At 51.5% G+C, this 21,878-nt stretch overlaps 8 protein-coding genes across 8 annotated transcripts; 4 read left to right on the top strand and 4 right to left on the bottom strand.

The window, feature by feature from the left end:
• Positions 1-1,212: 1,212 nt before the first annotated feature.
• Positions 1,213-2,928, bottom strand: LTHEOB_5606 (uncharacterized protein; the record flags this gene model as incomplete). The annotated part of the gene is made up of 1 exon (XM_035514770.1): positions 1,213-2,928. The coding sequence occupies one exon, from the start codon at positions 2,926-2,928 to the stop codon at positions 1,213-1,215; it is 1,716 nt and encodes a 571-aa protein (XP_035373896.1).
• An 857-nt stretch (positions 2,929-3,785) lies between these two features.
• On the top strand, positions 3,786-4,344 carry LTHEOB_5605 (uncharacterized protein; the record flags this gene model as incomplete). Its single annotated transcript, XM_035514769.1, has 2 exons — positions 3,786-4,032; positions 4,088-4,344. 2 exons carry the CDS (start codon positions 3,786-3,788, stop codon positions 4,342-4,344), a joined length of 504 nt encoding a protein of 167 aa, XP_035373895.1.
• A 1,854-nt stretch (positions 4,345-6,198) lies between these two features.
• Positions 6,199-7,513, top strand: LTHEOB_5604 (uncharacterized protein; the record flags this gene model as incomplete). Its single annotated transcript, XM_035514768.1, has 4 exons — positions 6,199-6,284; positions 6,337-6,435; positions 6,490-6,790; positions 6,848-7,513. 4 exons carry the CDS (start codon positions 6,199-6,201, stop codon positions 7,511-7,513), a joined length of 1,152 nt encoding a protein of 383 aa, XP_035373894.1.
• Positions 7,514-8,408: 895 nt separating this feature from the next.
• On the bottom strand, positions 8,409-9,660 carry LTHEOB_5603 (Pre-mRNA processing factor 4-like protein; the record flags this gene model as incomplete). The annotated part of the gene is made up of 4 exons (XM_035514767.1): positions 8,409-8,458; positions 8,573-8,890; positions 9,011-9,437; positions 9,634-9,660. The coding sequence occupies 4 exons, from the start codon at positions 9,658-9,660 to the stop codon at positions 8,409-8,411; spliced, it is 822 nt and encodes a 273-aa protein (XP_035373893.1).
• A 1,332-nt stretch (positions 9,661-10,992) lies between these two features.
• LTHEOB_5602 (uncharacterized protein) lies at positions 10,993-11,890 on the top strand (the record flags this gene model as incomplete). Its single annotated transcript, XM_035514766.1, has 3 exons — positions 10,993-11,142; positions 11,199-11,660; positions 11,723-11,890. The coding sequence occupies 3 exons, from the start codon at positions 10,993-10,995 to the stop codon at positions 11,888-11,890; spliced, it is 780 nt and encodes a 259-aa protein (XP_035373892.1).
• A 2,555-nt stretch (positions 11,891-14,445) lies between these two features.
• Positions 14,446-15,518, bottom strand: LTHEOB_5601 (Protocatechuate -dioxygenase beta subunit protein; the record flags this gene model as incomplete). Its single annotated transcript, XM_035514765.1, has 2 exons — positions 14,446-14,999; positions 15,065-15,518. The coding sequence occupies 2 exons, from the start codon at positions 15,516-15,518 to the stop codon at positions 14,446-14,448; spliced, it is 1,008 nt and encodes a 335-aa protein (XP_035373891.1).
• A 1,686-nt stretch (positions 15,519-17,204) lies between these two features.
• LTHEOB_5600 (NmrA-like family protein) lies at positions 17,205-18,129 on the top strand (the record flags this gene model as incomplete). Its single annotated transcript, XM_035514764.1, has 2 exons — positions 17,205-17,230; positions 17,337-18,129. 2 exons carry the CDS (start codon positions 17,205-17,207, stop codon positions 18,127-18,129), a joined length of 819 nt encoding a protein of 272 aa, XP_035373890.1.
• A 106-nt stretch (positions 18,130-18,235) lies between these two features.
• Positions 18,236-19,930, bottom strand: LTHEOB_5599 (Carboxypeptidase 2; the record flags this gene model as incomplete). Its single annotated transcript, XM_035514761.1, has 2 exons — positions 18,236-19,620; positions 19,699-19,930. 2 exons carry the CDS (start codon positions 19,928-19,930, stop codon positions 18,236-18,238), a joined length of 1,617 nt encoding a protein of 538 aa, XP_035373889.1.
• Positions 19,931-21,878: the final 1,948 nt, after the last annotated feature.

Genomic DNA, 21,878 nt, shown 5'->3' with positions numbered 1-21,878 from the left:
CGTTATGTCGCCATTTACGGGCCGCGTACGCTCTACGGCGATCTTCCCCCCGGCAGTTGGAGGTTTAGTGTGTTTACCGGTCGTTGCGCGTACCTGTGTCAGGCCTTAGCGCGTTTCGTGCGCATTGCAGGCCTGGTCTCTGTCAAGGCCTACTCCGCATTCGCGCATGGCAAAACTCACAATGCCTGTTCGTACGCGCGGCTGAAATCCAAACACGAAACTCTATTGTTGTTGCTCTTTCCCCAAGGTCGATCCCGCGCTTGGCAAGTCTTTTGCGGAGGTTGACGTTGTCCTCGATCACGCAATCGTTTAGACCAGCCAGCCCACCAAAGCTTCGCACGACTTGGCGAAAGCTTAGCCACCACGACTACGTAGTTGGGATGCTCGTGGCCGTCTGTTTGCAAAGAGAGGTGACGTGGCCGCCGAGAAACCTCCTGTTTCTTGCTGCTGTTGGCGGGGATCAGTAACATTGAGCTTACGTCGGCTTGGACCGTGCGACGGGGCATTGGTACATGCTGGCCAATGAGAATCGACCTTATTGCGTTCACGTCGTGCATGCGCTAGCTGTTCTGGGTAATTATTGGGCTAACTGTAGAGCTGCGGATGCACGCCTATGGGGAGCGGTGAGTCGTAAGCTTTTGTGTGTGAATCGCTGGCACGGGTACTGACTACTGTTAATTTAGTGCGGTTGCCTTCTGCATCTCGGCTGTTTGCAGCCTTCTCTCAAGGCTGCTGTACCGACTGAAGGTAGCTGTCCTCTTCTGTGACTAGTTCTCCGGGTGCATTATTGATGTAAAAGATCAAGTTTTAATTGAAATAGATTCGAAGCGCAAAGTGCTATGGTATCTAAACGACAGATTAAAAAGAGCAAGATAAAGAAAGACACTGCCACCTAGTATTCTCAGCGCCAATCCCACAATACAACGTGTCATCATGGAATCATTTCCAACAATATGAAAGCTGGACCCAACAGCACCTGCCAGCAAAGCTTGACATGAAAGCCGCACCTATTAAACGACAAAATTCCTCCAATAACAGTAACGTTCCTCCCATAACAGTAAAACTCCTCCCATGACGACAAAATTCCTCCCATAACAGTTAATATCAACCTCAAGTTCAAAGTGGGGCGCCAGAAATTGCGGAGAAGGGCATAGATAAGAGAAGGAGTGAAATGAGTGGTGATGGCGGTGAGGGTGGTGATGGTGGCGTGTGTTATACAGAGAGGTTGGGGGGAGGGGTTGCATCAGGCACATGCGCCACATCCCAAAGGTTGCCCATGGGCATATCCTGCCAGCACACTTCCTTGAGAAAGTCCCACGCAATCTCCGCCTTCAGCTTTTTCCTCTCATGCTGCGGATTATCCACCACCACATCACCATCGTCACCAGTGCTCTGGATGCCGTTGTTCCTCCTCCGCGCTTCCGCTTGTTCTTTTGCGTTCTTGTCGTCGATGTACCGATGGATCGGCGACGCAAGCCACTCCGACGACATGTCGTGCTTGTAGTTCATGTTGGTGATCCAAGCACAGTCGTTTGCATTGACGCCTTGGAGACGGAGGCTGTCAATGTAGCCCTGGAGGTGCTGCTCAACGGCTGCCATCGGGTCCTGTGGGGCGGAACCAGACTGCGAGGCCGGCACGACGACCGGATCGACACAGCGCGGCACCGCAGTCACCGCCATCGGCGGCCACATCTTCTCCGCCCGGTACTCGCTGATGCGCTTCGTCTGCAGTAGCAGCTCGAATCGCGGCACGACGACCACGGCCATGAGCGCGTCGACGGTCAGGATGGCGTCGAAGATGGCCCAAAAAACGGCCCAGTCCATCTTCGCCATCTCGGTCTCCAGCCCCACGTACTGCCGCAATGGGAGGTTCGTCATGACGTGGTACGCGTGCCACGCCGCCTCGGGCCTCAGTCCGAAAAAGCGCGACACCTGCGCTTCGAAGGTTCTGTTGACAAGGTCGCAGTTGGTGGTGTCGGAATGGGGGCCCAGGAGCGGGATCTGCTCGAGGGAGGTCGTGAGGGCCAGGCCGGCGGCGAGGCTGCTGAGGGGTCCGTTGCGCCCCGCGTCGACGCTGCTGTCGCTGTCGCTGCCACTGCTGCTTCTCCTGCTCCTGTAGCCGCTATCGCTGCTGCTGCTGGGATTTCGCTGCAAGGTGGAGGGTCCAGCGTTGGCGGCTGGGACCGATTCTCCGGTCGGCTGGTTCGAGGGCCCGAAGGTTTGGTCCTGGGGAATCGGGATAGTGCCGTCCGGATAGGTTGCCCACATGTCATTGTTGAATGGCGCCGTCATGTTGTTGTTGTTGTTGGTTGCCACTCCCATGTTGTCGCTGGATGTCGCCATCGGAAACTGTCCCCAGTCGGTCGCAGTGCAATCCTGCTGCGGCATCATGAGATTTCCTGGTCCAGAGTTGTTTGCTTGCTGCCCGTTGGGCACCTGCTGTGGACCGAAAGGCAACCCGTTGGAATTGGTCCGCGAGTTGCTGGATTCAAGGCGCCTCGCACGCTCTTCCGGCGAGAGCTCGCGATTCCACTCACTCGCGAAGAGGTCGAGCATTTGCGTCTGCACGAGAGCAAGCAGCGCCGGCATGCTTGACTGAGCAGGCTTTGACTGCTCGTAGCTTGACTGCACTTGAGTAGGTGGTGCCGGCATGGTCTGACGCTGGTTCTGCTGCAGGCGTGTCCAGCTAACCCAGCACTTTTCGGCCAAGAAGGCGTCGAGTCCCAAGAACTCAAGGGTCTCCTTTGAATGGAGAAGAGCGGGCATGCGACACTGGTTACCTTGCAGCTGAAGAAAACGCACATACGGGTTCTCTTCAGGCAGTAGTTCATTTCCAGGGAGGACCCAGCGACCGCTTGGGCTGTTAGGACATTTCTCGATGATTTTGCGGGCACGGAGATGGATGTTGTCCAGAGGATCGAAGATCATGGGTGTTGGAGCGGGCCTTTCGTGGGCTGGGGCTCTCGTCTTCCTAGGCATAGCTGGCGGAATGCAGCAAGGCGGCTTGCGGAGAGGGGATGGAATGTTGGTCCTTTTATGAGTACGAGAGGCAGCCGTCGAAAGTTCGACGCAAGCGAAAGTGCTCGTGACTTTTGACTACCTTCGCATGCTGCTGTCGGGGACTGCTGCAGGTCTGCTGTAGGTCAGAAGGGCCGTGAGACAGAATTCTTACGTGGCGAAATCCCTGTCTCTTTAATTCACTGCGATCCTAATAAAAGCGGACAGGCAAGATCACTCTCATATCCTACTGTGGGCCCAGCTTCCATTTCGGGCCGGCACTGGGCGCACATTCATAGTCACCCAACAGCGGAACAGAGAGTCCCACCTAGTTTCTGTGAGCCAATCAGAAAGACTGCAGGCTTCCTAAACTATGATAAAACTCTGACTATACGGCACTACCCTTAGGATCCAGTCATCAAACGGTGACTCACAGCTACTAGTTAGACCTAACGGTAGGTGCTTAAATAACCTTGATCGCCTAGTAGAGCTCTCATTTGAGAGCTTCTCTTCCTTTGAGAAGGCGTGCGCGACGGTGTGGCGAGCTTGGTGAGGGCGAACCCTTATTCGCGTCACGGACTTCACCGCTGCGCCCAACATACCCGGAGCACCACTTCCCCCACGCTTTTCTTCAGCTTGGCAAAGATACCAGAGGACCCTGGAATCCAATACCCATCCAATCAGAGCGTCCCGATCGGATCAGCTAGCCCATGTGCTTAAAGAAAAGAAGCTACGTAGCCACAGTGGGGCCCCACAAACCACAGGATTTGGAAGTCGACTGCGAGAATATGCCTCAGCCGGTCTTTTTCTTCAAGGCAGATGCCGAGTTCGGCTTTTTGTGCCAGTGGTACCGTGGTTACTTCGTTCACGAGGGAATTACGTTCAACTGTGCCGAGCAGTGGATGATGTGGAGAAAGGCGAAAATTGCCGGTGACGAGGCAACTGCGAGTAGTATCCTCAAGACCAAGGATCCGCGCATGCAGAAGAGCTGGGGCCGAAAGGTGAAGGGGTTTGATGAACAGAAGTGGGATGGGAGTGAGTTTGATACCATTCACGTGATTGCACTTTGGTCTGCTGACGTCACTCGCAGTTAAGCGTAATATTGTAGAGGAAGGAAACTACATGAAGTTTACGCAGAATGAGAACTTGAAAAAATTACTGTTGGACACGGGCGAGAGGGAGCTGGTTGAGGCTTCTAGATTTGATCGCGTGTGGGGAATCGGATATTCGGCCGCTAATGCTTTGTACGTGGAGAAGGAGGAGTGGGGGCAGAATCTACTCGGAAAGGCGTTGATGAGGGTGAGGGAGCGCATACGTGAGGAGTTGAATGTACAAGAAGCTGGCTGAAGTGTTGTTGCGAGGATGCAAGAGGCTAGCAAATCGGCTCCTTGGACTACAAGATCGATGTTTTGCACGGCAATTTCAAGCAGCTCACTGCATTATTGGGTGAGAAAGAAAAGAGTTAAGAACAAAACGAAGAATGATAGAAGTGCATACAGGACTTAACACGAGAGTTGCGCTAGTAGGCTTCTGTGCTCAGCGAAGAGCACTTCAATGAGATAGTTTATACCGAAGATACACCGCATTCTCCGACTAAACTGAAAGTAGGAGGTTCTGGGCTCATTCGGCTTCAACAACCTGAATAGGCGTTCGTAATATTCTATTTTTCAATCCTCTCAACTACTGCCTCGCCTACATCCGATATCTTTAGTGAAAGAATAACTTTAGCCTATAGCGTGAACAATTCCCAATGTAGATTTTCTTGAATTCAAGAGAATGAATCTAATTCTCCTATGGTCCAAACTGTCCTTGATAGTGGTGCCCACAAGGGCTCGTCTGGTGCCGACCAAGTCCGAGTCTTCTAAATTGTGCTGGGTCTTCTCAAGAACCCGGAGGGGCTGGTAAGCATATGTGAGCATATTTTGCAACTTGCAGCCACTGTAAAAAATACATTGGGTCTGTGTTATCTATGTGTTTCGTGACTCGGGACTTAAGCAGTAGTGACAAACTCACAACTTGACCTTGCTTACCACGACGAAACCTCCAGACAGAGGTCAAAATACTGCCCAAACGGTAGGGTTGAAGTATCGCTGAAGCTTTCAACAGCTCACTATATCCGGTCCCTTAGACAGCTAGGGTTTGGAGGACGCATTTTGGGAAAGCGGTATCCAGACTATCCAAAATTTCTTGAAGGCAATGGCCTCTGATGCGATGGACGACAGATCTTCCGCTCTCCTAACCTTAGCTATTGTGTTACGCTATAATGACGCTGCAACAATGCCTTATTTTCATCCAGACCGAGAATTAGGGGCCGTTCGTTCTTCTCTTTAAGTCGGATTCTTGCACTGTTCATAAAATTGGCCTCCTTGTCACTGAAACTCCGTGGATGTTGCTGCTGCGGGCAAAATTGACATGTGGCAAGGTCTTCTCTGCTGAGGCTCATGCGTGGAAAGTAACGCCGACATTCTCCGTAAGACCATGGCTGCAGCAGGCCAATCCCAAAATTTCGCGTTGCTGAGTACATCCTGCAGCAGAGCTTGCCGAGATTATTTAATGTTTTATTCCATTTAGTCGTTGATGAAAGGTCGAATTGTCAGTGGATTCTAATTGTGAGTTTTTGGCGCCGTCAGCTTAAGAAACCCCATTAATAGTGTGGAGCTAACAGCTGTCAGGAGGATACTCCCCGAGCGCGAGTGACTCCTATATCTGTGCGCTCTGGCCTCGTGGCTTGCTAGTGGCTCAAAAATGCAGGGCCACGTCTACCCACGTCGCGCCTCAGCCCAGTCGGCAAGCTAAACCGAGCATCAAAGCGGCTGTGCCACACTAGCATCCAATCAGCTTGACCGAGCAGACGCGTCGACGACTAAAGCGGTGAGCTCCATAATTCGATAATATGTACGAGCTGAAAAGGCGAAACCTCTCTCCGAGCTTCTATTTGAGGGTGTGGCATAGCCGCTCAAGGCTCGCTTCTTGCGGGCTGTTTATCTGCAATAAGGGATCCGTGCAGGGCGAAACGCTGTTGACAGCGCACAGCCTCAAGAGTCAAGCTTTGGCCGCGCACGACTGGCGGCGGTTAAGCCTCACAAATGTGGGGACAGCAACACCAAGCGCTAGCACCGCCGATCTCGTGCCGATACTTAAAGGCTGGGCTGTTCGTGCCGCGCTGTCTGGCACACGCGCCACATCAACACCTCACTCAACATGGTGAAATGCACAGCGAGAGACATTGGGGAGATCAGGGAGGTTCCTCTCCCTCACCTCCCTGTCAACTTCCACACTCTTGCACAGTAAGACGTTGCAACCCAGTCCCTCCAGCCACGACCTCTGACGTGCTTGCAGAAATATATCCTTCATTTTTAGCGCCTTCGCAATCATAATCAGCTTTTTCCTGATGTCACGCCATGCCTCTCATTACACGAAACCGGACGAACAGAAGCAGTAAGTCGGCGCTGCGACTACACAATGTTGGGAATTTCGCTGAGAGTGTCGTAGAATCATTCGCATCCTCTTAATGGTGCCTATATATGCGGCGGTATCAATGCTCTCCATCCACTACTACACGAAGCACGTCTACTTCGAAGTCCTGCGCGACTGCTACGAGGCCTTTGCTATTTCCAGCTTCTTCACGCTCCTTTGCAACTACATCACCCCCGATCTGCACGACCAAAAAGCATACTTCCGCAACGTCACGCCGCAAAACTGGGTATGGCCAATTACTTGGTTCCAAAAGTGTACTGGCGGAGAAAAGAAAGGCTGGCTGCGAAAGCCGCAGAGTGGGCTGACCTGGTTCAACGTGAGTTTTCGCAACGCACAGCCACCCCTCTCATCTCGCATTGACCAAAGCGCGCAGATCATCTACATCTCCGTCTTCCAATACTGTTTCATCCGCGTCTTCTTCACCATCGTCTCCGTCGTGACCGAGCACTACGACGTTCTCTGCGAGGACTCGCTGTCCCCCAAATATGCATACCTCTGGGTCCTCATCTTCGATTCGGTCGCAGTCACGCTGGCCATGTACTGCCTGATCCAGTTTTACGCGCAGACCAAGACCGAGCTGGCCTCGCACCGCCCCTTCCTCAAGCTGCTCTCCATCAAGCTCGTCATCTTCTTCTGCTTCTGGCAGAATGAGCTGCTCAGCATCCTCAACTCGACCGGCGTCATTGAGGAATCCAAGTTCCTGGCCTACGGTGACATCGAGGTCGCCCTTCCCAACATGCTGATCTGCATCGAGATGGCGTTTTTCGCAATTATGCACGTTTTTGCCTACCCGTGGAAGGAGTATGGCGTGCGCAAGGAAGACGGGGTTGAGATTGTGCATAAGGTGGGCATGATCAGAGCTCTGGCGCATGCGTTGAATCCTTGGGATGTGGTGAAGGCGTTTGCGCGCGGTTGTCGGTGGCTGTTTGTGGGCTCCAGGCAGAGGCATACGGACCCTTCGTATCAGCGGACGGAGGCCCAGGCATCGGATACGGAAGAGATGCCGATGCGTCCGAAAGAGGAAAGAGAGGCTGTTTAGATTGACGAGGATGGATCACGAAATTTGATAGGAACCTTGACATGTTTTGGAAAATAAGCATATTTGCTTTGTTTCAGACGCAGTTTCCAATCCCTTGACGTTTCACATCAGAATTGAGGGGGCTTCCCATTCCGATCGTCTAGTACTGGAGGGGACCACCCACTTATTTGCCGTCGATCGTGATAACAACCTTGCCAAAGCGCTTACGAGACCAAACATGCGTGTAAGCGCCCTTCAGTTCTTCCAGACGGAACCTCTGACTGTCCAATACAGGCCTTATATCCTCAGCCACAATCGCCCTGCTCATCTCCTCGATCTGCCGGCGAGTCCCGACCTCGACGCCTCTCTCCAGACAAACCCGTAGTAGGGGTTTAAGAAATGTTGAACTATTAGACCCATTCTCCTGCCCCGCTAAAGCCCAAATGACGTCAACCACCCCCGCCTCTGGCAACGGACTCAAACGACTGCCGAACCGTGCCCGGATTGCCCACCTCAACAACATACGCGCACATCAACTACTCACTTACCGTATAGCCCCACATCACTCTTCGCCAAACAGCTATGCAAACACCTACTCTTGTCTGCTAACCAAGATGATAAATCCATTGCTGATCAACCGGACTTCAGTTAAACTTGTATAAAAAGCAATCAAGTAGAGTGGTAGAAAACCATAGTGGCTCGAACAAAATTAATATGTGGAGTAGTTGAAGTAGAGAGGATTGGGGTAAGAATGTAGAGTATCAAAACGACCTTGGCGTTTGTGTTCAAGATCGAAAAATGTATTGTGCCAGATAGCTATAACTACTGCGGGTATATCATATGAGAAATACAGAAATCCCTCCCAAGTCATTCATTGCGAAATCATAAACCACACCCATCATTACATGTCCCACCACTAGTCCATTCGAACTTTCATTTGGATATCTTCCATCCCCCGCATGGCGTCTGACATGTGTGGGGATCGGGTCTCAGTATAATAGGTCGAAAAATAGTTGAAGAACACATCCGTCGGACGCAAGTACCACGTCATTGTCCCGTTCCCGTCTGTTCCTGCCATACCTTCAATATCATCACGGGTTGTGTTGTCAAGCAGACGGATTTCTACATCTGCTCCTTGCCAGCTTGATTGCTCTGGTAGGCCGCCCAACACCGTGATGTTGCCTGTGCCAAAGTGAGTGTTGCCATCCGCATACACATCGACCGCGATGCGACTGATGTCGATTGTAAGACGGCCTCGTGTGTTTTCAGCGTTGGTGAAATCGCCTATGGTATAGTAGTGGAATGGGGCATCTTGGTCATTTTCCCAGTCTGCTAGAAGATCGGAATAGAGGAACGTGTCGTCTCGCCAACTCTTGAATGTGGAGATTCCGCCGAAGCCTGACATGGTGAACTGTCAGTGGAGTAGCTCGAGGCGAGTTCAGTGATCTGAGGCAGGAGAAAGAGGAGAGAAGGAAAATGCACAGGTTGGAGCGTTTGAGTAGGGAGGAGATGACGGACCATTCATTGTTATCGTCTTATCCCACTTGACCTTGTACTCCCTCGGCATTCCATCCAGCTTCACTTTCGGGGCCCCCTTTATGCGAAGCTTGACCTCGTCATCGGTCAATAGTTTTTGTAACAGCCGTATCAAATTTTCGTCATTCTGCTGAGTCTTGGTGGGCTCGATGTCAAACCAGTACTTGGTTTGGGGTCTACTACTAGTAAACCATGTGTTTGTCGTAGTAAGCAGCTTGAGGTCTTGTGCGTCGTCCTCCATGTACAATGATGTTGCGAAATCATGGAGCTGGAATTTCCTGAAATCGCTGCCATTGTTAGGGTAGACCAGCGGACCGTTTCTATACTCTAGATGGATCGTTGAATCGGCGTTGAACTCGATGGAGAGATTCCCTTCGTTGGACTTTAGATCGATGCTGTCAAGGTAGGACTGAGTCTGTATCTTGTAGGTACCGAGAATGCTGTCGTTCGAAAAATTGTTAGTGCGAACCGCTATTGTTAGAAGTGATCTGTAACTTACACTGCACAAGGGACAATGATTACTGCAGCAATGAGGATACAACTAACTGCAAGCCAGATTTTCCAATGTCTCCTTAAAGAGTTTCTGGTTTTTGAAGCCCGTGCACCTGCTCTTTCTGAAGGAGGAAAGCCATTTGGAGTATACGGTAGAGGCTTGGCAGTGTATGGTGGTGGTGATGATTGCGGCGGTGGTGAGGGGAGTGGGACTAGTGGTAGTGGTGGAGAGGTGTCTTTAGCATGGTCTTCTGGATGGAGAATTGCAGCCCGGTCATCTTCCATCCCAGCGCCCGTCGATGGCATGCTGTGTTGAGATGGGATTACGGTTTTCGTGCTGTAATTGGTGTGATGAACCGGCGTTACAGCGGTGGCCTGCCCAGATTATGGAACATCTATTGTGCAGGGGATGCGCAGCTGGATTCTTATGTGTGGCCCGAAAAGTAGTGATACACGGCTGATGGAGCTTGTCAAAAACAGCCATGCGCGATGGAGCGGGCCGCAACGCCATTTAAAAGAAGCCACAGGATTACGGATCTTCGGCAAAGTCTTGGATTCGGCTTGTCTTGGCCGTGAAACACAGCCACTTTAAGGCCAGGCCAAGACTCCGTAACACCATGTACTCGAGCATTCGGTCACACCATGAAACGTGTTTTCTGGAAGGATGCGGCAGCCTGTCGTTGGACTACCATTTGCGTAGCTTGATTGGAGCGGATTCGGGAACTAAGGATCAAGCTTACTTTATAAAAAGGAGCTTGTCCCCACTTCTTAGCCCCCATGCTCCGTTTTACCCGCTCGGCATTCTCAAATTTGACTGCTGTTCGGCTGTGCAACAGAAATGCAAGGATGCCCAATCAAGCTGTGCAAAGCTGGACACCATGAAGTGATGCCCTGTAGGATATAAGCTAAATAACGAATTCAATTCAATCACTGAGCAACCGTAAGCCCCTTTGAGATGCTTGCCATACTTTCCGCAAGCTCTCTCAGAGCGCACCTGCTATTACCTAGGCATTGTAATGAATGAACAGGATACAAGAATCGGTGGTCGGAGTAGCTACTGCTCCGCGGTCGTGGTACCAGTTGGCTTGGGCGTTCCGGGAACCCAGACACAGTAGTAGCAGCCCGTATACAAGTTGCTACAGATGGCGCCTACGTCTCAGTTAAATTATTTGAAGTCGTTCTGGGTGAAGGATTGTAGTCGTCCGCAATCGACCAGCAGTTGTCCCCCTTCACAACCTTAGAGAACTTCTCACCTGTAGGATTGGTGATCAGCAAGGTTGGCTTTTTTTCTTTTCTCGTCGTTCCAACAGCTCACAGCCAAAGGTTATCCCAGACTGCATGAAACACGGGCCCGTTGGTGTGGCATTTGTTAACGCCGATTATCAGGAGGGTGGACTTGGTGCAAGCGGAGTACTTAAAGAAGCTGCGGCGCAAGCAGGCAACCACCACACGTCACGCAACAATCTTTTGTAATGTACAACGAGCGCGGAGCCAATTTTCTCGAGCTAGGCTTCGACTGGTTCGTGCTGGAGAATTGGAGCGTAGAATCGGGCGAGTCTCTCCGCGACCAGCACGTCCGCCTTGGCCTCGCGTATGCACGCCTTGGTCATCACGACCGTCGGGTAGGCTGAATGTCAGACTGCTTTCATAGCGTGCAACTCACTAATGCCGGACTCAGCCGTACATCCAACGAGCAGCCCACTTCACCTTCGCGCCCCATGAAGTTCCTCTCCCGAGGCCTGCAAGCGTTGTGCCTCATGACCTCCTCTCGCCCCAGAAGCGCGAGATTAATCGCCACATCGAGCCGCTCTGGATCCGCACAGACTATCGGCCTGGAACCGATGAGCGGCACGCGCAGCTGCTCGAAGCCACGGGCGACTGCAAAGACGCCGTTCTTGGGCACAACGCCGCCGTCATGGACAACGCAGCGCGGTACAGCTTCCTTAGCGCCGTAAACGAGCTCGCCGGCATCCTGGCCTTCGCGCCGGTGCTGGTCGAATTTCAGGACGCGCTCTACGAGGACGATGAGGTTGAGTGGGACGATCCACAGCTGCAAGGAATGTTCCTGGACGTCCCGGCTTTGACGGACTTGCCGGCAACGCTGAGGGATAAGGAGATTGTGCATCAGCGTGACTTCTACGTTGCTGACGCACGGGCTGGCTGCTCTGGGTGCACCTGGACCAATACGGCAACTTTGTCCAGACAAATCGTGTCCTTCCGGGGATGCTCCAGGGCATTATGGGATTCAGGTCCAACGGGCTGACGCTGGGGGAGATGGGCGTGGGATACCAGGAAGGGCAAGTGGACGTTCGAAAGTTTCAGGGCCAGGTGGGGGACGCGCTGGAGCCTTGGACCCCACCGTCTGCCTGAGGTAGATCAGTGCCGGTTTCTCTTCTTCATCAATCAAACTGACAATACTGAATGTCTCTTTCTGGAGAGAAACCGCTATTTCTATCAGTCAAGGGCATGGATGTAGGAAGAACTCAGATCGGATCACGCGCGCCACAGCCGCACAAGCGAGGCACGGCAAACATGCTTAATTCTGCTGCAGAAACACCCCGCAATTTTTTTTTTCATGCCTCGATGCATGATACTATTCAGAAGTAGACCTTGGGGGCTGATGCAATTGCAGAATTCTTCAAAATCTTAGAAACGGGCAAGAAATGAGTGCTGCGATGCAGTCACTACCACCACCTAGCCCTGCAATACACTTTATAGTTGCAAAAGTTGACTCCCTCTTTCACGTACGACCATAGGTCGCAGAATATAGGGCTTCCCGTCCGCTCAGCCGTACTCAAGCTGCGAACCGGCCGATTAGTACTCAAGTGGGTGACCATTGGGGAATCCCGGCTGTTGTACGTTTTGCGTTTTGTGCCGACGGCCAACTTTTTATTTGCTCGTTGCCGAGGGCTCGTGCGCAACAACAGCTGCCGAACGAATCAACGCCAAGAAATCTCAATTGTGGAAGCAAACGATGGGGAATAAGCTGTGTTTCACAACCGCATTCGCATGTCAGGATCAATTGATCGAAGCTAGGTTATTTTGCACCGGAGGGAACAAGTAAGATACGCCCGAGCTTGCAAATAAGCAAGAGTTGTTCCATCAATACCACCTCACTTTGACGAGACGGAATTATGAGAATGAAGACCAACGTTATTTTACTGTAAACCACAGGGCGTAAACACGGGAGGTTACGGGGTCAATCGTGTGCTTTAACTCTTTTGTAAGATATAGCAGCATTTCGTAATGGTTCCATGAAGGAAATGCCATTGTTAATAGGACGAGAAAGGGCAATAGAAAAGAGAAAAGGCGTAGAGAAAGACCTGAAGTGCAATATTCCACAACAAGAGTAAATGGGTGGGTCAGGAATGATGACAATGTGAATCGATTCTGGCTATCGTATTGGCCGCTCCTCAAGTCCTTCAACTCTTACAGTAAGTGCCATAGAGCTTGGTGCTTGATGTGTACCTGCTGCCGCTTTCTGAGTCATCCTCGTACGTTGGGGCGTTGGGGTCGTAGGTGCAGCAGTCGGCTCCACATCCTCCGCAATACACCGTGGCATCACTGTAGCATACTCCAATTCCTCCTCCGCGCTGGGCGGCTATTAGCAATTTCCTCAGAAACAGGGAACCGCCTCCCCTACCTGCTTCTCGCATGTATGGTGATTCTTCACGCAGCAATAGCGGTCTCCATTTGTACCTGGATAGCACTGTGAAATGAATTGTTGGAAGTCAGTGATTGAAATGAGGTGACGCTTATTCGCACAGAGTGGTTCGTGTACTGACGTCGAAAGTTTTGCTCGCGTATGCAGACGCAAAGAGCGTAGCAAGAGCTAAAGTAACAACGCGCATGTTGATGTGTTTGATGCAAATGACGACTGATAGCTGTGGATAGTTGGGTGGCGGTTCACCTCCCAGCGGGAGTTTTATCGCTTTATATCTGCTTTTGATCCTGACATCTGTTTAATATTTCCAGACGAGTCATTAGTGCTCAGGAATACGATACTGAGGTGAGATATCTCCACCTGAGGCGGCAAACGGACTACCGGGGCGACGTCAATGTTCGATTATGAAGAGTCCGTGCATCCGAGGCCTTCCAATAAGCTTACTCGCGAGATGCTTGGATGAGCTTGATTGCAATTAAGAGTGGACACCCCATAATTCTTATTCACCAGCAGTACCAGGGCCTCTTAGCTATGACGAAGCTCAATGACGTCCGAGGAAGTCTTGAGTCAGATGCGAAACACGAAGCATGCGATCGTGAAAACGCAATGACGGTGTAGTGAACCTCTACTCTCCCAAAGCTGATAGCGTGCACTTAGTGGGGCGAGACCAAGCCCCAATGTTCATGAGTAATGAGATATGTAACCTTATCTAGCCAAGCAGCTTGGAAGTCTTGAGACAAGATTCGTGACTGCGAGGTGGCGTTGAGCAAGCGTCTAGCTTGCACGAGTCAGTACATGTGAAAAGGCTACTTCGGACACTCGCACTATGTACATGATCATGCCCAGCTTCAGCATAAGAATAAAGGGATGAAACATGAACAAGAGCGAGAAAAGGAGACATATATGCAACGGTTGATATTATATTTTCTACAACCTGGGATTAACTGAGGTATTTTTCGTGTGTGCAGAGCCTCGTCGGGATCTTCCATAGGGCCCCTGAGTGATCTACGAGTCAAGCTTACGACGGCGCGCCAGTACTTACCCGATAAAATCTACGGTGACCTTTGTGGTGAGTTGCTAGTCATCATCACGAGATCAGAGTGCATTTTCCAGTCTCTCAGTGGGTGCATTCAACAAGGAAAATTAAAAATCCACCAGTAGAAACGTTATCTTATGTAGGAGTCATGTCAGGATTATACGCAAAGCCAGCCTTCCCGAGATGTACTATACATTCCGAACTGCTAAGGCGTGAGCCACAGCATCAGTGCTTCCACCAAAATCCCTCGGGATCTTCGGGCTCCTCGTAAGTTTCCGTAGTGTCTACGCCCATAGTAATGTATCCTACCAGACCGTTCTCTGCATTCTCTCCATCCGCCGGTATGATGCTGACAATGGGATTGTATCCACCGACCTGTCCTTCAGCTATGTGGCCATCCACGTCGTTTGTCACTCGCTCAATTTCAGTGTGCGAACTGTACGGCTCGAGAGCCATCAGCTGCTTCGTCACATCTTCGGGAAAGTATAACTGGCCCGTGTTGATATTGTGGCCAGATGAGAGAGTACCATTCTCATGTAGAGTCCAGTTGGTGAAGATCTGAGTGTGGATGTGGACGGCACGGCCTTCGTAGAATCCCGGGAATATGGTCTTCATTTCCATTATGCCCTCGCCATTCGTCGGCCACATGCCGCGTAGCCACTTGGTATCGTCGGTGTGGAGGTCGGTTTCACCAATGGTGAAGTTTCGAATATTTTGCTGATGGAGGAAGTCTTTGAAGTTTATGTTTGGATCTACCCCGGTGAAGCTCGAGTAGCTACCTACATGTCTGATTAGCCTTCAATCATGGTTTGAGAAGGTCGAATTTAAGTGAGGTAGCAGTTACCGGTAGAGTTGCAATGCCAGAAGCTCACGAGGGCGTTACTCAAGGGTTCGCAGGTAGCCATGTCGATGACGCCAACATCCAGCCAGAGAGGAACACCAGGCTGGTCCTCAGACATATCCTGTCTCAAGATTTGAGCACGATGCCACAGGTAGGGGCCCTGGGTGATATCGGGCGCCAGCACGCAGGTGTCATTCTGTATCACCTCGTAATAAGGTGCTTCGGTGGTAATCTGATATGTCGTGTTGTCAGAGCGCCGTTCAAATTCCAACGAGCGCTTCGCCTTCATTCTCTTCGCATAGCGTTTCTCGTTGAACTGAGCTACATGGTTAGCACAGCGCTTAGATAAACCAGCGCGGCGCTGCATCTCCGCTCGAGGAACATTGTGGCCACCTGGGTGAGATTCGACAGCGGTGAAAAGGAGGCCAGTAGCCAGAAGAGCTCCAGTGAACTTCATTCTCGAGTTGGTAATGGAGTGGAAAAGAGAATAGTTGCTGTCTGGTCGGGGCATGCGAATTTTCATATAAGTAGCCAGTCACCTTCCAAATCCGACTATATAGGAGACACTTATCTTGACATACATATTGCCTTGTTGTTCCTGATTTATCCGCATATACACTTACTGCCGAAACGTACGGTCTTTCTGCGGCGCATTGTCCAGTGGGGCAGCAGTCTGAAATCGCGGGATCTCTTTCCACCGCTGTTAATGCCAAGAGCTTGGCTGTACACAGTAAATTGCTTTGGGCAGAGTTGTCTATAGATCCATAATGAAGCATTTCGTTCAGCAGATAGAAGATCGTCAACCATCACCCTGCCCATTTCTATGAACAGCGGAATACATGAGCACTGAATACGCGAAAAGGGATTCATGATATGCGAAGCCTGTATACTGATCAATATCGACTTGATTAGTAAGGTAGCCCTCCTATTGGTCGATGAGAGGGCAAATCCGTAGATCGAGAGCTGTGATCAGAGTCAGAATCACTGTTGCGAACCTATTATGTCACATCCCGAACAGAATCCACCTGCAATCCAGCTGCCGCTTAAGGAAGGCCTTGTCAGGCTGTAACCCCTGAACGAATGCGGAAGCATCGGAGAACCGGAGGCTATCTGGTTATGCCATGTCAGTGTGCGATTAACACTGGCCTCGGCATGCTGTTCAATCGCCAGGTCAAAGAGAGGAAGGAAATCCGGGCCGGCTTCCATAATCCTCAAAAATTGGTTGCCAAAGCCATGGGCGAATTTTCCAGTTGATGACGGCCAAAAAATGGCGCCAACGAGGTAGGGTGTTGGATACGGTCGGAGGACGCGGAGAGGACCATGGGAGTATCGAGGACCCTGTGGTGGGGTTGCCTGAAGCCTGCAGTTTATTGCACCGTAGATGCAAAAACTATACCGGCGAAGGGGTATTTGGTATTCCTTATGCAGTGGAAAAACAGCAGTGTTGTCGCAGCCACCAGTTCCTGCTAACTTGTCTGTGAATTAGAGAAGAAATACCCAGATAGGGTTGGATGTTCCTCTCTGAGTTTCTAATGCGTTGTACTTTAGCTTCGTCAACCCAAATATGTGTTCAACCATGGTAGATGCCTCGTGGCTGAGCATCCACACCGCCGAAGGCGATCCGTGCCCATGTTTCCAAGCCAAGATCCCCACCATTATTAGCGGGCCCTAGGCAATCCACGCTTATTCACGGTCGTCAACGGATATGCAAGGAACCATTCGATGAAGTCATGTTTTGACCCCAGAACCATCCTATTTGGCCTCTCTTGCAGCGCATTAGGCCGCGCTTCCGTAATATTTAGGGGTAAGACTTACATGGGCCAAGCCGCCTCTTCGCTGATGAGCGGAAATTTCCCGCGATCTGGTGATGAAGATGAACATCGATTCTGAAGTTGATTTACAAGCAGATCTCTCTGTAGGCTGTAGTGCTGCACAACATGCTGCCCGGCGGTTTCCGATTTCAAATTCCATATTAAAACAACCTTCTGCTCGTATATGACCATGGCCCAGGGCAAATATCATGGCATCCCCTATCAAAAACGTCGTTCTTCTTGGAGTAGGTAGCGGTACCCTATTTTCTTTTTGCCGACTCTTACGCTTATCCTACGTCAGGCAAGTGGGATCCCAGGTCCCGCAGTTCTCCATGAGTTACTCAACTCCTCACTCAATGTAACTGTAATTAGCAGGGTTGGATCGAAATCCACATTCCCGTAAGTCCAAGTGCTGTATGACTTGTAGCTCGAGCCAAGCTGACTTTGGTATTTTTGTCTATTAGTCCAGAGGTCAACGTTATCAGGGTCGACTTCAGTTTCGACTCACTGAAAGCCGCATTCACCGGGAAAGATGCCGTGATCTCGCTTCTCGGCCACCACGCTTTCGATGCGCAAAAAACAGTCATCGAGGCAGCAATCGCGGCTGGAGTGAAACGTTTTATTCCCTCTGAGTTTGGCGTCGATACGTCCAACCCGGAAGTTGTCTCGCAAGTGCCATTCGTGGTTGGGAAGAAGCAAGTTGTCGACTATTTGCGAAGCAGAGAAGATGCGATCTCGTGGACAGCGGTGCTTACAGGTATTTTCTTCGACTGGGGTCTGTGGCAGGGGTGGCTTGGCTTTGACCTTGGCAAGAAGAAAGTCAAGCTTTGGGACGGCGGCGAAACCCCTTTCGCCACGACCGAGATCGACGTCATTGGTAAAACGCTTGTTGCGTTACTCAGCCGTGGCGATGCGTATCAGCAGTCTGCCAATACCTATGTGCATGTTGCCGGCCACGTCACAACCCAGCTGGAAATTTGGAAGACATTGGAGAAGGTCACCGGGGAAAAGTTCGAGGTATATACGGAGGTTGACGCTACATCACACGGTAAAAGAGTCAAGCAGGAGATCGCCGACGGTGAATGGGCGAATGCCCTTGATCTTCTCAAGGTGGTGACCTTTGACAAGAATCAGAAACTTGGGATCTTCCCCAAGTACTGGAATGACTTGCTTGGGTTGCCCAAGCCAGATATGGAGCAGACCATTCGTGAAGTTATCGAAGGGAAAAGGAAGTTTATAGTCAGTGAAAGCTATTGAAATGGCGACAGCCAAGGTTCATGAAAATTAATTTCATACCAAGGTAATCCGGCAGGATTAAGAAGAAAATGTGAGTATTAATTAAGAGGCTAACATAAGTGTAGACCTAACCCATCACCCTATATACCGGATACTCATAGCCTTCATCTACTGGAAGAATATTGAATGTGGCGTATGAATCAATACCCTCGGGTTCCAGCGTGACGAAGGCGTGAGCAATGTTCTTCTGCTTCGTGTCGATCCAGAAGGCCCCAGGTGGAAAGCTCACCTCTTTCCGTATCGGCTCCGTGGTTACAGTCGTCCTCGCTATGCCCTCATACTTGGATGTTGCCAGCACCGCACTGGTGACATTCAGCGCCTCGACCTCTCCCTTGAACGAGCTCCGCAGCTCCTGCACCTCGACTCCGGCGACACGTAGCCTCTCCGCAACATCCGCCCACGCGCGCGAAAAGACATAGGCTTCCGGTCTCGCCCGCGTGATGTTCGCTTCCAAGGGTGTCGTGTTCATGAACGTCACCGGGACATCGACGACCGCTCCTGTCTCCACGTCAACAAACTGCCAATCAACCGTCGTCTCCTTCGCAGCATCCGTAACCACGATATCTCCACCCCCATAAATAAACTCTTCCCTCGCACTCTCCACCGTCTCCAACACCTCATCCGCCCTCTCCGCCACCGTCCTCAGCACCGTCTCCAACATGGTCAGCCCCGTCGCCACACGCCTCTGCCAATGCTGATCCGCAATGCCGATCCCCCTCGTCTCAAACAAAAACATAACCGCCTGCGTCAGCGCGACGCTCGTATCCCCAATCTTCGCATCCGCCGTCGTCTCCTCCAGCACCAGCTCGTCCGTCTCCCTGTCGCCCACCGTGACGTACGGCGCCCAGCGCAGGCCCCTCCCTTCCATCGCCGCCGCGATGGCCGGCGCGAAGACGCCCTCGGCCAGCTGCCTGATCGGCGCCGCGATGTTGAGGTTCTTCATGGCCGAGAACTGGCCGTCCTGCGCCAGCCGCCACTGGCCGCGCGCGCCGTAGCCCCGCGTCGCCGTGTACTCGTGGCAGTCGACGCCCACGTGCGGCGCGAACGACACCATCAGCTGCTTGATGTCGCGCGTCTGCTGCCGCGCCAGCTTGGTGTGGTCGCGGTTCGGGTCGAAGCCCATGGCCAGGTAGCGCTGGAAGTACGCCACGCCGTCCGGGTTGTAGCGCGGGAGGACGAGGATGTCGGCGTGGGCGAGGACGGAGGAGGCGAAGGTGGCGTTGTTGGAGAGGGAGCCGAGGAGGGCGAGCAGCGATTGGTCGCCGGCCGGCTCATTGCCGTGCACACCGCCTTGCAGCCAGATGCGGACTTTGTTGCTCGTCGTGTTGGTGCTGGGGGTCTGGCTGGACGAGAGGTAGACGTAGGGGATTGAGCGGCCTTCTTCGGAGTGGAGAGCGGTGTTGTGGTAGCTGACCCAGTCGTGCTTTGCGGCGAGGGAGTGGAGGAAGGAGTCTGTCGGTTGTCAGGAACTTGGCATGTTCTAGTGCAAAGAGGAAGCTGGCTATGCGGGCAAGCTTGTGAGTGACTTACCAAGTGTTCCCTCGCTCGTGGGTCCGCTAGTGCCATTGGCGAAGCCGCTCGGCACCGTTTCTGGGTTCGCGAACGAGGGCGAGTAGAGCTCAACGCCGGCCACTTCCGGGAAATTCACTGCCACATGGTCCTCATCCCGGACCACAGGAACCTGGTTGTCGGCATAGATGGACTGCGTGGCCGCCAAGCTGGCGTATAACGCAACACAGCTGAGACTTTTCTGGGCCCTCATTGCGATCAATGGCGCCTTGAATCTTTCCGCTAATTGGTGTGGAGGAGACTGGTCGGGACCTTCGTGAGGAGGAGGCGGTGAATTTAAGTGAACCTTATCCGCCGCACCTCCCCCGCTCTTGACATACACAAATTGACATCATTTTCCCGGTATCGCGGGACGAGCTTCTTTAAATCGCCTCGCCAAGCATTGGCAGTCTTGGTTAATCCCGGCCGTATCTGCGCGAACCGAGCTGCCTCAAAGAAGAATGGATGTTGTCAATATGAACAAGGATGGACGTTATGAGGAGTTGGGGCTACATCCTGCAAAGAGTGGACGTCAACAAATCTTGGATAGTCGTCAAGAAGAATGCCTACATTGCTAAGGCCGTCGGACAATCATAAATCGGACTTTCTCGAAAAGTCACGACTTTAAGATAATAGAAGGATAGATAATAGAAGTATGAGTTCCAGATGAGAGTAACTACAAGTAGAAAACAGGCGGTGTGATGAAAGGTGAGAGGATGAATCTCTTGGCGATTCCAGTCGTAAACCTTTCGGGTCTCCCTTGACTGGTAAACTGATGAAACATTACTTTTGCGGTCTATGCAGTTCTAGTATATTGAGAATTTGTCACAGAGCCTTTTATTTTATCCAAAAGCACTCGAAAAATGTACCGGTATGCCTTTCGAGGATGGTGAAGGAGGGAGGAACGCGGTAGCCAATTAGAATTCCCGCACGCCGCAGCAACCCGGCGAGCCCTTTCCGCGCATCAACTCGCTGCGCCGGCGCCAGGCTGATATCAGCAGCAGAAGAAATAGGTTCTGTACCATCAAGACGTCAAATACAATGGAAATGGCGACAGCAAAGCGCCTTGCTCAAACTAGAAGAAAGGTAAGCAATCTCTGCAAATCAACTTTTTCGTTCAAAACTATCATCACACTCATTCTTACTTAGCGACATAGCTGTTCCACACACTATATGGTCTGATACAGCTGCCGGTCCTACGCAGGAGCAACAAATGAACTTTAGGCTTACAATACCACAGTTTCACAAACATGGAGAGCCGCTACCCGGTCAGCCTGCGCTGCTCGGGGACGCGTTGTGCGGGTGAGCAGCATCAGCGAGTGACGACCAAAAGACATGTATATAAATCCATCCAGTAAGTCAATCTGCTACTACGAACCCGGTCACTGGCAAGATTAGCGCACCATAGTGAAATTCCTGAACAGAGCGGTGCCGGTCGTGGCGGATGTTCAGACTGGGTTCCAGCCATATCGTAGCAACATCTTCAAAGGGGTTCAAGTTCGATTCCCCTCTCTTTTTTGCTTTTTTTTTTCACTTCACCTTTGTTCCTACCGTCGTTTCTAGTCTGGCCGTGGGGATCATGTAGTATGAGATGCTTGTAGAGCTACTATGAAGCGAACACTGTGTGCCTGCCGAGTATGTAGGAAGTCAAAGATGGTTGCGACTGGTGCGATGGTACTATATAGTATGGAGATGGAGGAGCTATGACTTTAGAGGGCATGGAAAACGAGATTATGGAGGAGGTTAAGCATCAGGATGGATGTGGGGCTGTTGCTGTGTGTGTACACAGCGGGAAAAATAGAACCGTTGTGTGGCTCCCGTAGGATAAAGCGGGCTGTTGTGAGAGGAACTGGAAGTGATTATGTTTACGGTTTTGAGATCGCAATGTAAGATCATGGACGCTACACTTCGTTGCATAGATTGCACCCGAGCATATGAATGATAGAAGCGATCTTGACCGAACAACGACTACTCGTCACTTACATTCCTGCAGGTTCTACGTAAGCATTGACAATTGTCTCTCTCAATATGGGCCTATATCCTTGGCACGATAATTTTCATGACACAATTAGACATCGGGGATGATACCTGTCGATGTCACATAATTGGTGACACCTGTTCTGCAGCTAATGCTTCGCACTAGCGAATTAGATGCTTTTTTT

Source organism: Lasiodiplodia theobromae (genome assembly GCF_012971845.1).
Source record: "Lasiodiplodia theobromae strain AM2As chromosome Unknown scaffold_15, whole genome shotgun sequence".
NCBI lineage: Eukaryota > Fungi > Ascomycota > Dothideomycetes > Botryosphaeriales > Botryosphaeriaceae > Lasiodiplodia > Lasiodiplodia theobromae.
The sequence above is the reverse complement of the archived record's forward strand: the minus strand, read 5'-3'. Positions and strand labels throughout refer to the sequence as shown.